The sequence below is a fragment of the Colletes latitarsis genome, chromosome 2 (genome assembly GCF_051014445.1).
Source record: "Colletes latitarsis isolate SP2378_abdomen chromosome 2, iyColLati1, whole genome shotgun sequence".
Classification (NCBI taxonomy): domain Eukaryota; kingdom Metazoa; phylum Arthropoda; class Insecta; order Hymenoptera; family Colletidae; genus Colletes; species Colletes latitarsis.
The window spans coordinates 19,618,980-19,637,163 of record NC_135135.1 but is presented as its reverse complement, the minus strand read 5'-3'; the positions used below and the strand labels follow the sequence as shown (position 1 = coordinate 19,637,163).

The 18,184-nt window shown below is 36.8% G+C and overlaps 2 protein-coding genes across 15 annotated transcripts in view; one reads left to right on the top strand and one right to left on the bottom strand.

Moving 5' to 3' along the window:
* Asap (ArfGAP domain of ASAP) overlaps positions 1-9,874 on the top strand; it is a 41,141-nt gene extending 31,267 nt beyond the window's left edge. For all 8 annotated transcript variants that reach the window (XM_076780372.1, XM_076780347.1, XM_076780318.1 and 5 more), the window contains one exon: positions 1,815-9,874. In XM_076780372.1, the coding sequence (XP_076636487.1) occupies positions 1,815-2,030 (216 nt within the window). In that variant the 3' untranslated portion in view covers positions 2,031-9,874. The remainder of the gene's footprint in view (positions 1-1,814) is intronic.
* The window catches only part of Smg (sterile alpha motif domain containing protein 4 smaug), a 63,632-nt gene that overhangs the window by 41,315 nt on the left and 4,133 nt on the right, over positions 1-18,184 (bottom strand). For 3 of the 7 annotated variants that reach the window (XM_076780506.1, XM_076780514.1, XM_076780497.1), the window contains exon 9: positions 10,925-18,063. In XM_076780506.1, the coding sequence (XP_076636621.1) occupies positions 17,899-18,063 (165 nt within the window). In that variant the 3' untranslated portion in view covers positions 10,925-17,898. Of the gene's footprint in view, positions 1-10,924; positions 18,064-18,184 lie in introns of those variants that run through there. The other 4 variants (XR_013080901.1, XM_076780530.1, XM_076780521.1 and 1 more) reach the window with 3 other exon arrangements.

Below are 18,184 nucleotides of genomic sequence, written 5' to 3'. Positions count from 1 at the left end.
CTCTAATCATTCTGAGATAATACTACCCTCGTAATTCTGCAAAGTGGATGAAATTAGTGGTGTGATTAGCCAGAAGGCATTTCACAATTAACAATACAAAAGATCCGTTGTACGTATTTCTAATTAGACATACCACGTTTATCTTCCACTATGTAACAGAAGATTGTATTAATAGTTTAAATCTAAGAACTAAATCTAAAAAGTACCTTTAACAGGCATGAAATTGGCGCATATTATTGGAAATTCTAGTTCAATGACTATGAAACAATAAGAACAAATACAGAATGTTCGGTCACCCCCGGGGGAAATTTTAATGGGGGATTCTAAAGACCAAAATAAGACGAAAATCAAGAATACCAATTTGTTGATGGAGGATTCGTTAAAAAGTTATTAACAATTAAATTCAAAAATTTCAAATCGTTTTGGAAAAATTATTTTCGGTTGCGGGGGTCAATTACAATCATTTTTGGTCATTACACTTACCCCCGAAATCCTACGCACTTTTGAGAAAAAAATTCGAGAAGGTGTAAAATTTTTCGACGGAAAAAAAAAATTTCAAATCGTTTTGGAAAAATTATTTTCGGTTGCGGGGGTCAATTACAATCATTTTTGGTCATTACACTTACCCCCGAAATCCTACGCACTTTTGAGAAAAAAATTCGAGAAGGTGTAAAATTTTTCGACGGAAAAAAAAATTTCAAATCGTTTTGGAAAAATTATTTTCGGTTGCGGGGATCAATTACAATCATTTTTGGTCATTACACTTACCCCCGAAATCCTACGCACTTTTGAGAAAAAAATTCGAGAAGGTGTAAAATTTTTCGACGGAAAAAAAAATTTCAAATCGTTTTGGAAAAATTATTTTCGGTTGCGGGGGTCAATTACAATCAATTTTGGTGAATAGACACACCCTCGAATTCCTACGCACTTTCCAGAAAAAAATTCGTGTAGGTGGACAAAATCGACAAAATTAAAAAATTTCAAATAGTTCTGAAAAAAATATTGTTAGCTGTGGGGGCCAATTACAATCATTTTTGGTGAATAGACATACCCCCGAAATCCTAACCAGTTTCGAGAAAAAAATTCAGAACTGGCGGAACTTTAAACGTTAATAACTTTTTAACGAAGCCTTCATCAACAAATTGGTATTCTTTATTTTCGTCTTATTTTGGCCTCTAGAATCCCCCATGAAAATTTTTCCTAGGGGTGGCCGAACACCCTGTATAAGAACAAATATAATTAAAGTATTACATTTGCATACACATTTAAGATGAACCCAACACCCAAGAATCCTTTTGCGGTCACCTATAGAGCACTCAATGAAGCTGCTAAGGAAAGCAGAACACGCATTGATGCACAAATATAATCTCACATTCTATACAAAATCAGTTTCTTACATGCATGACACTCATTATAGCAAAACGAAAACGAATTAAATAATATTTACTTAGTCGTGCACGACCTACATATGTACATTGTTGAAAAGAAACTGTCTTCCTTCTGCCTTTTCCATCTAGAATTTCCAATTTGTCCGTTAAACTTGAGGATTCTACGTATTCGTCGCAGTCGACTCTCAATGCTCTTACGAGTGCTTGCTTCGTCCATGAAAAACTAAAATATATACCGCAGAGGTGGCCAGAATGCTCCCGAATAGAATTCAATTTTTTTAGAAAAGTTTATCTCAGACAGAATTTCTTATTATCGTGAAAACACATTCTGCAGAGGAGCATTCTCTGTACCTCTTTGCAGTATGGTCACGTCGATGGATCGTTCGCTTAAACTCAAACTTAACTTCTTCGTTGCTTCTCTTTTAGCCAACTTTGTCGACTTTGAGCGGATTGCGACGCTGTCGAGCTCTGTACGACTGCGAGGCCGACAACGAGGACGAACTGTCCTTCCGCGAGGGCGAAGTTATCATTGTCACCAACGAGCAAACCGACGACGACAATTGGATGGAAGGCGCGCTGGAACGAGCCCCGGAAAGAAGAGGAATGTTCCCAATCAGTTTCGTACACATGTTTCAAGATTAACATTCGGTAAGCCTGAACTCGTTGGCAAGTGTTTCCAGTACTGCCAGCACCGTGAGCGTCGCTAGCCTCGGCAGGAAAAATTGGATGCGAAGACCGAAGGATCAGGGCACGTCCTCCACACGCAACTCTAACCTATAAAACCGGCAGGCCTCAAACTTTTATACGCGCGTCTCGTTGGAAACTTGGATCTGTCTAAAAGACTTGTCTCGTTTGGAACGTACGCGTTACTTCCTACATCGCTTGAACAATATTAACCGCAGATCGCCATACGGCTGGATTACTACGGCATATCTTAGATCGGATGACAATCAGGTTTGACATCTTTGTAACCGAAATTGCATTTCTGGACTCGTGGTCCGCCATTGATGCTAAGCTGCGTGCTCGCGTGACATTTATCGTCGGATGAAAAACTCAAAATCTAAATGATTACTGACCTGTTCGATAGCGTGGAGATTATGGAGGTTATAACTGAATTCTTGCAATAGCATCGAAACGTTCTTTCAACTGCAGAATTGTGCAGGCTGATTTTAATGTCACGTGAACGCGTATCTTTAGGTTAGACGAGTTTTGATGTGAAAACGACGTTAACCCCCTCTCGTGCTATTAAGCTCGACGAAATCCGGGCTCGAACTGGTAGGAAACGCGCGGTAAACAGACTAAACTGCTTTGTAACAGAGATTATAAGAATCGCGACCGACTCTTGTGGCGTATCGATAGAAACTAAAACTCAATCACGATCGTGACTTGCTATCAGCGAGCCTTGACTCGTGATGTTTACGTTTTGGGTCAAAACCTTCATCGCGAGTCAGACTCGTTGATGTACGGGAAGGGGTTAATAAAGTGTTCCGATCGAAAGAAAAATGGCGTCGTATAGCTCCCTATTTATGACTGTTTACGAAAATTATCCGACAGTTTTTTGGTAAATCAATGAAAAGCCCGGGGATAAAGTATATACATATGTACATGTAAATCCAATAATGAAATGTCCAATACGTATATTTATTTGCTCCGCCAAATAAGTATGTGAAAAATTTTTGTATCAGTTTTTTGGTAATCAGAACGTCTACACGGTGAAGATTATTTATTTATTACGGTGAATTATCTTTATAAGATCTTTACAAGATAATTCATTGTAATTCTTTTATACAATTGCGAAGTGTTAAATAATTTATATAAAATATTAATATAAAGGATGAGCTATAGTAAGGAAAGATGTCGAGATACCTGTTTAAACCAGCGGTTAAAGAGAATTTCTATATTTTAAATTAAAAATTAAATTGTTTTTATTGATTTAATCAATTAAATATAAAATTCTTTTTTTTAAATGTCTTCAGTTAAAGTAAACGCTTGCAAAGCTCTCGTACTAATAAACAAACGATGGAGAAACACTGGTTTAAACAGGTCAGTTTTATGGGACTCGAAAGAAAAATTTTATTTGGCTGAAATTGTAAAGAATATATTTAAAAAATAAATTTATTTGGCCTGCCTATTCTTTGGGGCAAACACATTGACGGCCATAACATTGGGTAGAGTTGGGACAAATGTTACTTCCGCGCAACGAACAAAAATTTTACATTCATTCGTAAATTAGAATCAAAATCTAGTTTTTTTTTAATGAATCCAACAATTTTTGTTCGTTATTCGGGAATGAAATTAGCCTAACTCTGACGTTGAGTATGCACGTCGCTGCCTTCGGGGCTGACGCTTCTAACATGTAAATCGGGCCGTAGAAAAAGCGATCGGAGATGCGAAACGCGTTTGTAATATGTTTCACTTATGGTACGGTCGGTTCTAAGATGCTCGAAACACAGATGCAAACTCGACGGTTCGTGTTCTATACCTAAACGTATCTGTTAAAAGTCGGATCTACTTAACCCTCTATTGCACAAATGTTCCTGACCGGTGACCTCGATAAAAAAAATCCATTCGCGCGCGTTTCATTGTACCGTGAGGCTCGTGGGGAGACATAATAGCTCTAAAGATTCAGCTGCTCATTATTTATAAATAACCAAGGACGTATAGGTAACAAAGAAATAGTTTCTCTGTCGAAAGAGAAATGAAATTCATGCACTAGAGGGTTAAAATACAGGGGATACTTTTTTTTATATTCCAAACGCGAATAATCCTGTCGGAACGTGTTCCGTAGATACGTTTTAAGCGAAACTGATACAGCGTAGGAACAGGAGAATGTATGTGCGTCGAGCGAACAGTTTTAGCGAGGGGCTCTGATAATCGAAGACTGGAGCGATTCGCGGTTTCAAGGCCGAAACTAAAAAAAAACAAAAAAAAAATAATATGTGATATAAGATATATTTCAGTATGAATTATTAGTATTACGAATCAGATTAACGAACAAATTCTACGTTTAGCGACACTGTTCTGCGTGCATCGAGGTCGAACGAACGATGCACGAGATTGGGGGGCAGGGGGGGGGGGGTCAGTCCATCGTGTGTGAATCACGGTAATTCATTCGTATCGTGAAACAGCAGAGCGGATACTGGTTTATCTTGCTGCTGGATATCGATTGTATTAGGTAGACACACGGTGTATTCGTTGTTCGATTTAAGAATTTACGTTCGGTAACTATGCACAATCTGAGAATACAGAAAGCATGTGCTGCGTGTGTGTATGCAAGTTGCATGGGAGAATGAGAGGAAAGAGCGAGAAGTTTAAATCTCTAATTCGTCGCATGTCTTAAATATCTGGCGCACACTCCTTTTCCGTACTGCCAATGGTGAGTATACTCTTATACTCTAAACAATCGCGTTACAGAAATATACAGGGTGTTAGGCCACGCCTGGGAAAAATTTTAATGGGGGATTCTAGAGGTCAAAATAAGACGAAAATTAAGAATACCAATTTGTTGATGGATTAAATTAAAAAATTTCAAATCGTTTTGGAAAAATTATTTTCGGCTGGGGGGGTCAATTGCAATTATTTTTGGTGAATACACATATCCCCGAAATCCTACCCTCCTTCGAGAAAAAAATTCGGGTAGGTGGTGAAATTTCTCAGCGAAAAAGAACTTTTTCAAATCGTTCTAAAAAAATTATTTCCGATTGCAAGGGTCGATTATAATCATTTTTGGTGAATAGATATACCCCCGAAATCCTACCCACTTTCTAGAAAAAAATTCGAAAAAGTGTGAAATTATTCGATAAAATTAAAAAATTTCAAATCGTTTTGAAAAAATTATTTTCGGTTGCAGGGGTCACTTACAATCATTTTTGATGAATAGACATACCCCCGAAATCTTGCGCATTTTCGAGAAAAAAATTCAGAACTGGCGGAACTTTAAACGTTAATAACTTTTTAACGAAGCCTCCATCAACAAATTGGTATTCTTGATTTTCGACTTATTTTGGCCTCTAGAATCCCCTATTAAAATTTTTCCCAGGGGTGGCTGAACACCCTGTATATAAAACACACACATATACACACATACACACAAAGGAACTAATGTGTATTTTCGTTCTAGGGAAAACGTGTAACCGACGTTTAAACGATAAATCTAGGATGTTCGAAAGTCCTTACCTCCGTAAGAACGCAGAATGTGACATTAATATTGCATGACACCGATAGTATTATTAGCATATTCAATTATTAAAAAAGAAATCCACGACGTTACGACTGTATGTACATTTTTGTAATGCCATATTATTTGTTAGTACATATATAATTACACGTACACACGCGGGCGCGGCTACGCGGCGTATCACACAATGGAACATATTGTGAAATAGAATTATTGAAATTAGAGGTTTATTAGTCGTTAAGTGTACATGGAAATAAATATTAAAAACAAAAAAAAAAACAAAAAAAAAAAAAAGAAAGAAAGGGACGGAGTGTAGAGATGTGCGTGCGACTCAACGATGATTATGCGCCGGAAGCGAATTGAAATTTATTTTTATTTCACTTGAATTATATATATATATATACGAGACCAAAGAGACGTTTGCAAATGAAAAGAGCGAAGCTTGTCTAGCTCAGTCTACGGAACTTAATTAATTAGTAATTCTTCTAGGTCAGTGGTTTCCAAATTTTGTCGAAAGACGCCCTATTCAAAACAAATAGGATATTTAATCATATTAAAAAATTTCTCCCACCTCACCTTTGGATTGTAAAAGACCTACATGTTGGGAAACACTGCTCTAGAGGAATGCACATTTACTCTAATTGAATCTAACTCAGTTAATCGTCCAAAGCCACTTTCGATACTGCGGTTGAAGTTTTGCCTACGAAGATTGGATAAAGGGGCGTAACTAAAAGAGCGGTAGGGGGTGACTCTTCGGTGGCCTTGAGCGGCTAATTGATTTCGATGCGACTGTAACACCTCCATTCGCTTCACTTCTTACGCTGAACCGTGCTCGTCATTCTTTTGTATTTAAACATTTCCGGAACGTCACCAAATATAATTATGTGAATGCCACCCGCGCGTTCTGTTTGTATTGTTCAGTCGGTTCGAATACGAGGGAACCACGAGGAACAACTGCGAAGTGTGAATCCCGCGGTCGATCGACGACCGTGTTTGCTGCCTAGTCGAAATCGGAATAGAATTAATATTTTCCCCGACAACGTCTCCGATACTCTGCTACGCGACAGACCCGAATTTCACTCGAAATTTATTTAATTACTATCACATAAGGCATTGTAAAGTATCCGCGCAGTGATGGAAAGGAAAGAACATTAGGTGAACCTTACGTTTATGGGAGGCAGCTCCCGATGACCTTGACCCTTGACATATGTTGTCAAGGTCAGCCTCCTGGGTAACATCTAAGAGATTTTAGACGTAGCTCGTTTTTTATTAAAAAGTTATTAAGCATATAAAAATCATAATATTCATTATACAGGGTGTTCGGCCACCCCTGGGAAAAATTTTAATGGGAGATTCTAGAGGCCAAAATAAAACGAAAATCAAGAATACCAATTTGTTGATGGAGGTTGATTATATTTATTTAAATATAATTTTAAATAAAATTATATTAAATTATATTTTATTAAAAATGTGTTACGTCTGGGTTAGTGTAGTTCGACAGTCAGCAAAACGAATTTAATATGATACTGTTCAACTTGTGGGGTATATTTTCGAAATTAACGAAATTCCATATTCTTGTTTTTTATTTCCGGTAATTCTTATATTCTAATAACTTTTTAATAAAAAACTAGAGGTAGCTATAAATTTATGGGGGATGCTCAAGAGTGTGGCCTTCATAAACTGAACGTCAAGGTCACATCGAGTATACGTATACGCAGATTCTAGTGTAATAGTAATAATACATTTTTATTAATAATTTTGTAATAAAAAACGAGCGACGGCTAAAATCTTCTGAGAATCATTCAGGGGTTGACCTTGACAACATATATCAAGGTCAAGGTCATCGAATCTGCCTCCCCTAAACGTAAGGTTTATCGAACATTAAAAACTAAAAATTAAAGGAAAAACTCTCGTTCGCTATTCCAAATAAAAACAAACAAAAAAATAAAAAAATAAGTGGAGTATTCGGAACAACGTTATTATTTCCTATGCATAATTAGTCTAGGCTCGCAACGCTTTACTGTTTTACTCGAACAAAACGGACAAAGCTTTTATAAGAATAATTACTGTTAATTAGTGTTAACATCTCGAGTATAGCGAGGGTTGGTACGAGCGAGGAATACGGTACGCGTTTCTATGACGTCCCTCGATTTTTCTTTTTCAACGACTGTATTCGACAGGGAGTGTACCGAGATCAAGGTAGAAAAAAAAAAAAAAATGAACGATTATCGAGAGAAGCTTGACACCGGAGCCTTTCGTTCCAATTTACGGATGACTCAAAAGTGATACTTGTTGTGCGTTCGATTTCTAAATCGTAAATGAAAATATATCGATCAGATTCGTAGTTTTAACGATCGTAATCGCGAGATGTTCAAAGATGTTCTTTAGAAATACGCGCTTTTAAACAGGGAATATAAGAGAGAAACAGGGTTCGGCGCAACATAAATTTCAAGTCGCTATGTAATGCCAATCTGTAATAAAAAAAAAGGAAAAAAAAAAGAAGAAAAAGAATCTAATCCATCTAGCATTAAGCTGCCTTTAAATTTGGTTATAACATTCTCGTAGTCTTTAATGCGTCCTCAGCAGCGCCAGGCTGGTTAACGCTAAAAAGAGTACGGAGTATACCGTTGGTGAATGTATATATGTGTATAGAGTAAATAAGCGAGACTCGAAGGGAAAGAATCGGTGTTTATACTATTAAGCATACGATAAATAATAACGTCAAATTTTAAGTATGTATTATACGAATATATTTAAAGAATGACGTCGACGGCTACAAGTGGCTTCTGTTCTTTCTGTAGTACTTTTGTTCCAATGTATACATTGTGACTAAATTAAACGAAACACGCTTTTGTAAGGTAGGCATTTATGAACATTGAAATCGATTTCTTAACCGTTTGAGTGCAATGAAACACGAGCAAAGATATCGAAAGGTACAACACGTTATAACGCAAGAGAAATAAGATTAAAAAGTATAATAGTCGGGCAAGAATATCTTCAGATCAAACTTGTAGCAAACTTGTTTTGTTTGAACAACGGAAAACTGATTCCAGTCGCGTTATGTTACCAATACGTAATACTCAAATAGGTAAAAAGCATATTGTGAAACAATGCTTAGTTCCTTATGAATGAAGCAAGACGTTGATATGTATAGGATGTCACACGTTTGAGTATTGAGATTGATCAGACTTATGAGAACGATATAGAATATTCCAATAGAAATATCTCGCTTTTACATTGTTCTGTAATATCTTTAGTATCTTCTTTGTTTCTGTACACTTTGCTAATTTATTTAATTTATGTATATTTTATGTGCTGTTCATAGAAAACTTTTTCTTTTTTGTAAGTGGGGAAATCCTCATGGACATCCCGATTCCTTAGGGGAGAAAACCTCACTGTGGTCTACCTCTAACGCAATGAGGGGGCTCCGGGTACCCCGAAGGTTTCATCACGAAACCCCCTCACGCTCGTGTCGGGCCAAGTGCCGCGACCCTACTCGGAGAGGAGAAGAGAAGCTTCCCTTTTCCTGACATCGTGTACGATCCACCGATACACGACACACAGACAACTAACAAGATGTTACCTAGTGCCCTTAATTGCGCAAAATAAACTAAACGTGTATCGTTTCAATCAAAAGCGAATTATCGTCTTATCTCTTAATAATAGCGAATTATCTAGACGTTAATGAAATCTACGGTTCCATTAAAATTTTACACGACAAAACTATGCTGCCTTAGTTTTTCATCACAAATTTGTCAATGTATACCAACATAAGTTCTATAGCAAAGGGCAGGAGTCTCGGAGCACGTACCTTGTGCTCTGAACTTATTACACTTCATGCATTTAAAGAAGCGTTAAGTAGATGATAAGTATTTATTACTATTCTGTAGTTATTTGTACTAGATACGGAAACGTACGTTACGTAGGTATGTAAAAGGAAGGTCGACGATTATGCGTTCCGTTGAGAATGAATTTCTATGATAAGGGTATGGAAGAAATTTCTCGTGTTTCTGGGGGATTCTAAGTGCCCGATGCAATCCGAACACAACGCGCTATTACGTTATTAAGTCCACCCTACGTGTACGTACCTAATAATATCGTGCTACTAAAAAAATTAATCGGGCGAATCATTTGCTTAGATACGGCCTTCGACGATATCGAAGCAGGTCTAAATACTGACGTTATATGAACGGTAATGTGTTAACATTCACTGTATCCTTTGCGACTAAATCGCTACAGGATTGCCTCTTTGGCAGTTCACAAACTGTGAAATGTATCAGAAATAAATACCATTTAGAGAACCATGACATTGATGCGTTTAATCTTATAGATGTTTAAACCCTTTGGACACTGTTAAATCTCCACAGGATTCCCTCTTCAACAGTTTACAAACTGTGAAATGTATCAGAAATGAATACCATTTAGAGAACCATGACATTGATGCATTTAATCTTACAGATGTTTAAACTCTTTGGACACTGTTAAATCGCTACAGGATTGCCTCTTCAACAGTTCACAAACTGTGAAATGTATCAGAAATGAATACCATTTAGAGAACCATGACATTGATGCGTTTAATCTTATAGATGTTTAAACCTTTTGGACACTGTTACTCAAATTATCTTTTGTCTAGATTATTCCTTTCTATGTATTTCTGTGAAATGTATCAGAAATGAATACCATTTAGAGAATCATGACATTGGTGCGTTTGATTTTATAGATATTTAAACCCTTTGAACATTGTTACTCAAATTATCTTTTGTCTAGATTATTCCTTTCTACGTATTTCTATGAAATGTATCAGAAATGGATACAATGTAGAGAATCATGAAATTGATGCGTTTAATCTTATAAATGTTTAAACCTTTTGGACACTGTTACTCAAATTATCTTTTGTTTAGGTTATTTCTTTCTACGTATTTCTGTGAAATGTATCAGAAATGAATACCATTTAGAGAACCATGACATTGATGCGTTTGATTTTATAGATGTTTAAACCCTTTGGACACTGTTACTCAAATTATCTTTTGTCTAGGTTATCCCTTCCTACGTATAAAATAAAATCACTTACTGTCCAACCGTGGAAATAATTTTTGTTTCCTCTTTATTTTATTAAGAATTATTCGATAAGACAAAACTTTTATCAAAGAAAAATGTAATAAATATCGCATATGTCATACAATGGGCTTGATAACAAAACTTTACGTGGACCAATTTGGAACACAAGACCCAGACCATGCTTTTATTACAAATTGCGCGGGAAAAGTAATACATAGAACGTAGAAGCTCTTTGTCGTTTCTGTATCGTTTGTAATACACGGTGTTTAAGACCGAAATCATACGAGAATCAAAACAGCGGACGATTCCTGTGCTTTTCTGTTTTTCAATTGAGAAGAAAAAAAGAAAGACACAGGAACGTCCGTTGTTTCGATGCTTGTTCGACTCTGGTCTGAATCCACCTACAATCTCGAATATCAAACACAATGGCGACCGACGATTGATGCGTCGCAGTGATATCATCACTAACCGTAGAAAAGAACGTAATGCCGAAGAAAATACAGTGAACGTATTTTGCGTATGAAAAATTTTTTATTGAAAAATGTTCTTTCACGCTACAACGTCAGTGTACCTTCGTCTATTTAACGTTATAACAGTACAAAAATTGCATTTTTACAAGTTATCCAGCTTACGTGACTAAAATATCCCAGTTAGCAATCTGACAATTCAAAAGCTACGTCTCTTAATAATTAACAGAAGGCGCCGTAGCAGAGGCATTCTTTGGCGACAACGCAACATACTCAGTCCCGATAAACCTTTGCTATTCCCCGATACATAAACGATGGATATGAATCCAGATATTAACGCGTATCCTCGAACGTCGCACGAAATTCGCTCTTTCTGCTGCGCATTAATAAAATGGCGTTTGACTTACGGTTCGTTCCCTACAATTTGGCTGGCCAACGTTAACCGACTGATCTAAATTCGATCCCCCGTTACACGGACGTAAATGGTATCGCGATCTATTTCCACGAGTAACGAGAAAACTATTCGATCGTTGAACCGTAACGTACAAACACCCCGAATCGAAATATAATGATAAAAAACTTACATAGAGACTTCGTTAATTTACGTACACTGTCGTCATTACACATAAGCATTCACGTTCGCCAGCCAAAGCACGCCTAAAATGTGCAAAAGCACCTCCCCGCAAGGAGGTAACCGCACGATTATTACATCGAGTCGTTCTAACCTCTTTTGTTTTGCTTACGCATACCTAAACGCTCTTCTTTTTTTTTCTCTCTTTCTCTCTAGCTTATCGAAGCAAATCAGTCGACAGTCACCGTTTTGCTACCTGGGCTATCGTCAATGACGCTTTCGGCCGGAAACTTGCTGTCTACGACATTAGTGAAATCTTTTCTCTCGAAACAAAGTCGCTACGTTTTATGTTCCTCGATATATACGTTCCTAAGAGTCGATCACCTGAAACGCAAGCATCCGGCCAAAGAGAATATCCTGTGCTAGCGCTAACAATTACTTTTCATCGCGGGTACACATTTTTCCTTCTAAAGCGAATTAAACAATGTCGTACAAAGTGTGAAAACGTCCCTCGAGTTTCAACCGGAACAAAGTCTATACCAGGAATGGGCAGATTCGAATTATTCTGTAATCGAAATACACTTAACGTGACGAATATAACCTAACATTTGTATTTTATGATGATCAATTATCGATATTCGATTGTAGTTTCTTTCCATTCGTGCTGTGGAATGTTAAATATTCCTGGTACCTTGTATTCGACGCGTCGTCGAACAACAGAATGCATTACTTTGTTTTCGGTATCTAATTAGTAAAGAACACTTACATTCAGATTTACTGACGAATAAAAAATACATCACTGTTTCGGGTCGTCTGTATATGGGCATTAACATAGTTTGCTTTTCAAGTTTCATACACGTACAAAAAATAAATTTCAAATAATATAACTTGAAATCAACTTTTAAGAAACCTTAGATGCTTCAGACAATTTTAAAGAATTTCAAAGAATTTACAGAGTTCTTTTTTCATTCATAAACAGCATATAAATATATGAATTTATAAAATTTGATACATTCATCAATTTTATAAATATTTATATACTTCTTATAAACAAATTAATTTACGAATGTATTACGAGTCTCGTAAAGCCCTTTAAATTTTCGTAAATAATGAAATCTACAAATTTTTAAATAAACGAATAATTATATTTGTAAATCTATAAAAAAAAGAAGCATATTAAAATTTGAAGAACAAACATCACGATAATACTATAGTATATATACGACTACGATGTGTACTTAAACTGTTCCGATAAAAATCTTCAGAACAATCGTTTAGTTATTCAATATTCGTTACCTAGATTAAAATGTACCGAACACTGAAATCGAATAAACTATTCTGCGCTTACTCAACTATCGAATACGAAATGCTAATATATTCGGCATTTATTGATCAGTCTATTACAAGATACCTGTGTATTCTGTATTCGACGAAGAAGTTGAATAACGGTATTCCGTAGTTGCACAGCTACCGTGCTTCCACGAGAAGAAGGCACACAGCGTATTTACATTCCCACTCCTGTTGCAGTCCGCTGACTCACAGGTACTGGTCAAAAACGGTGACAGCCAATCAGCGGACTGCAGCAAGAATGGGGATGTAAACACGCTATGCCTTCTTCTCGTGGAAGGACGATACAAACTGAGAAGATATTCGTCGTTTGAATACTTTTTGAAATACAATTTTCCCATTCCTGGCCTATGCCAACCACAAGTACCTTATCCATTCGGTACCATCGAATTACGTACGCCGTGTTTCTGCCCGAAAAAAAGCCATTTATCGATACCGACCTCGCGCCGATTGTTTCGCGACTGAATGCATTTTCAACGAAAGCAGCGCCACCCCGCGGATCTCGATACAACGACGGTGTAAGTACTAAGCACAAATGTTCGATCATCGTCTTCGTTTACGCGATGATGATTATCTTACTTTGAATTACAACGACATAAAACGTCGAGGTCGGTGCGGGTAAAATCTCTTTATCAGTTTAACGGCCCCGTCGGTCTTTGGCAGAATCACGCGCGTTCTCGATTTCATTACTACTAAACATCATACACGTTCGTTCGATGCGGATAATATCTCTTTGCGTTTTACATTAGTTAGTTCAGGTCCTGCCCTTTAAATCAATTGCGTATTCAGATACTGCGTTTCAGTACGAAATAATAATTCTACGTTGAACGAGTTTCCTGAAGTCGTTTGGAAGCAGTCTTTCAACATTTTCGCGTGCGTGTGACGTAAAAGTCGTCGTTCATACATATTAGTCCTCCCGTTTTCCTTCTTCTTTTTTTTTTTCGATTTTTCGTTTCGCTTCGAACTTTCTCTCATACTTGCTACTTTTTCTTGTTTTTTTCTTTCTCGCTCGTTTTTTGTATTTTTTTTTCTTTTCTCTTTTTTGTTGCCTTTTCGATCGCACGCGTGCGTCCTCGCTTTCTGGTTTTACACTTTTGTTCTGCGTTAATTGCGCGGTATTAATGTACAAATAATTATCTATACACACGTTAGCTGGTAAAAATTAGAATTGTGTTTGACTAGCTTTTGACCGTCTCTCCTGAAAATCATACGTGTACGAAACTCTGGAATTCTAATCGGACAACGTACTCTGCGTGTGCATTTACACGTATAAGCGTGAATTTTTTTTTCTTTTGTGTACATCGAGTGTATGTGTGCGTGTATGTATGACGTGCACGCACCGTATGAAAGCAGTTTCACAATATGGGGAAACAAGTCCGTTGCTACGAAACGTGTGCGCGGATGAACAATGTGAAAAATTAGTTTCGCGACGCCGGGGGGGGACGAATCGTCGCTGCACGATGTTTCGTACGCAGCATACGCTAAAACGATGAGAAGATCAGTTTCGTGTGTGATGTGAGGGAGAGGAAGGGGGGGGGGGGGGGGGGGGCAAATCGTCGCTGCGAAACGTTTCCGCGTTTGGCGCGTGCGTCGACCGTGTGAAAGTTAGCTTCCTGTTGCGGGGAACAAATGAATCGTTCATTATGAAAGCGATTAAGTAACACGATTAAAACACAATTTTGAGTTTTACTTTCCTATCTTTCCGATTTCAACGTTAAAAAATCTTCTTTCGCCCCCCTCCCCCCCAGGAGATTGTCAGAAGTTTCTTATTTTGGGAAACACTATGTTAAAGAAAACATTGATGCAAGTCCACGTTTTTTAAGTTCGATAATTATTCGAGTCTATCTGCAGTCACCAAGGACATAATTTTCCTTCTGGTAATGTTTGTAGAAGAGAAGGTTGGAATATTCGATATCTGGTCACCACTGACATATTTTGTTGTTATTATTATTAATAAACGTCTTTTCTGTGGACATAAATCTTTGTTTCTGATACTATCACGCGGTTTTATAACCTATCTTTTTACAAATTAACGTTACGTTATTTGGCTATCTGATTTTGACTGTCCTTAGAAAAAATGATTAAAAATTAAAAAGTTCTATAAAACCTACGACATTTATATTTATGTAACACACACATGTCATATAAAATTCCCCATGGTTTCTCGTCATACATTCTTACTAGTGACTACTCTGCAACTGCCTAAGCACAAAAACAAAATAACCATGTCATATTCCCATCTTCTCTCCTATCGTTTAAACATCCGATCAATGTACAAGAACTGTACAACGAACTAATTAGCCCTAAGTCGATATTTTTCGTTGGAAATGCAATACATTTGTATCCCAAAAAAACAGAAGGATACACGAACCTAACCCTACTTTCATAATGAACGACACAACTCGCGAGAATGTTTCAACGTGTCAATTTGTACGTGTGCATGTTCGTGTGAATGTGGTAAGCAGTTTCGCAATGTGGGGAACAAATCGTCACTGTAACATATTGTTTTCGATCGTTCCACGCTTGCATAGACGATCATTCTCGCTCGAGCAGGCTAATTATTAATTAAATCGAGAAATCACCGCGCGCCATTACGTAGATCCATCATCCTAGTGAGAGTATAATCGTTAAAATAATCGTTTACAACCTAGATATACAGCTAACATTACTGTCGTTAACTCCCTTTCTCTTTCACTCGCTGGCACTCGCTTGCTCTTTCTCTCTCTCTCTCGCACTCGTATAAGTTCTAATTTTTAATATTTTGACAGGTTTTTTCCTTCCGCAGTCTTCCAATTGTTTCTATTCACGCAGCCGTGCAGCTGTCTACGAATAAACGAATGCGAAACGTCCGAAATTCACCGGCTCACGGCGCGTGAATTATTCAGTCTTTCGTTTATATTTTTTTTTTTTTCGCGTTTATCGGTACATTAGTCGCTAATACTATCCTTAATCGTTATTATTATTATTATTATTATTAATATTATTATTATTAATATTATTATTATTATCGTTAAATTTAACCTTCTCTCTCGTCGTTCTTTTTTTCCCCCCTTGTCTTGCATGAAAATATTATGCTACGTTTACTCGCGACGTTACATTTGAGTGCTAAAAAGTGCATAATAGAGCAGTTTAATGATGTATGCTTATAATTTAAAGCCACAGATTTCGATGTCGCATCATGCAAAGTACGATGCAATTTTATATATATACACAAAATATGTATATATATATATATATGTATATATATGTATACATATACACGTGTCACCATCGTTTTCACAACGTTGCCTACGTATAATATTTAGTCTTATACCCTTTACGTTCGCTTAATACATCCTTAAGGCCTTTAAAAATCCGTTTATTGTATAATCTTTTCGCCTTTTTTTTCTTTTTTCACTTTTTCTTCTTTATTTCGTTCCTTTCTTTCGTTACAGCCTAAACCGCGTTCGAAAGAAGAGACGCATGGTAACTCTCGCATACGAGTGTAAAAAATCACGAGATCTGTGCGCAAACTACAAAGCATACACGTCGTTTACGTTCTCTTTCCCCGGTGTGGGAGAGACGAATTTAAAAAAAAAATAAAAATAAAAAAACGTGTACGTTGTTCGTTTCTTTTTTTTCACCCCTACCTCCCCCACCCCTTCTTTTAAAGCATGTAACGAACTGTCAAACTTTTTTTTTTTTGTTAAGTATGATTCCTCCATAGGGAGAATTACAGTAATAATACAATGATAGTGGAGATAGTATAATAGTAGTAATAGCAGTACTTGTAGTAGAATAGTGACACTACTAGTGGTAGAGTAGTAGGAATAGTAATAGCATAGTGGTAGATGGTAATAGTTAGAAGCAGCAGCAACGACAGAGGATAAAAAGTATTAACAGCGTTAAAAGCATACGAATAATGGCGTTTGTTAGTCGTGTGGTAGAAGAAATGGTAGCAACAGCAGCGGTAATAAGAGTTTATATAGTAATAATAATAGCAGTAACTATAATGATAGTAATAATAGTATTGGTGAATAGTAAATGACGATGCTAATGGTCAAATGGTGGCGAAGCTGTTAATGAAAATAATAGAAAATAGCAATGGTAATTAGCAATAGCGGCGATAGATGAATAAGAGCAGAATAAACATAATGATAATAATGATTAAAAAAAAAGAAAAAAAAAAAGAAGTAAAATCAGTCAGTTCATTAAAATGAATTACATTACATTAGTATAATGTGTCCTGGCGCTTAAAATCAGACGAATTCCATTTCCCGAAATGGATAACACACGAAAAATAATATTGCAAACATCGCACAATAATGTGGTGTACCTTTTTCGTTCCCCATTTTTTTTTTTTCTCTTTCACATATATATGTTATACGATTTAATCCGCTTCCCATAAAATTCTATCATATGTGTATACATATATATTCTTTATATAATACATTTATATAGATGCAACAAATAGTCAAGGAAAGAATCTATCTTCCTAATAGCATTTGGCTTGCCAAATTCTGTCAGTTTCATTAAATAGTATAATTGCATCGGGTATAATAAAAAATATTATTTTTTTTTTTTATTTTCTTGTTTTTTCTTTTTTTGTTTGTTCTCACGAGTCGTTCAAACGTCGCGAACTGAGTTTCCTTGGTAATGTCTCAAATGTCGGACATTTTTCATTTGGTAGGGCTATTTAAAGCGTGAATGCGTGCACGCGAGACACGCGCAACTGTCAGCACTATCATTGTCGCTGTCGGTCTCTTTGTTTGCAAGATCTACAGAAGTCAGTCTTGCTTTGTCGGCTTTGAAAAAAAACGGAGCTCAGACACGCGTATATCACCTTTATAGAAATTTCCTTTTTCAAACAGGACTTACTGTGTAGATGCAGTCAACGAAACGAAGAATTCGTTAGGCCTCACCGAAACCACCGATCGCCTGTTCTGTCATTCTTAAGCAAAGAGATTCTAGACGAGAATTGATCTCCGGCTCCGTTGTTTCCGATGTGTTCCCAGACTGTCCAAGAAAATGATCTCTCGGCGCGCTGTACGTGCGCTGCAACGTTCTTTGTAACTGCTGAAATACAAACGGAAATTACATTTTAGATTAACTTGTCGCTCACAAATACAAGGTGTTTGGCCACCCCTGGGAAAAATTTTAATAGGGGATTCTAGAAGCCAAAATAAGACAAAAATCA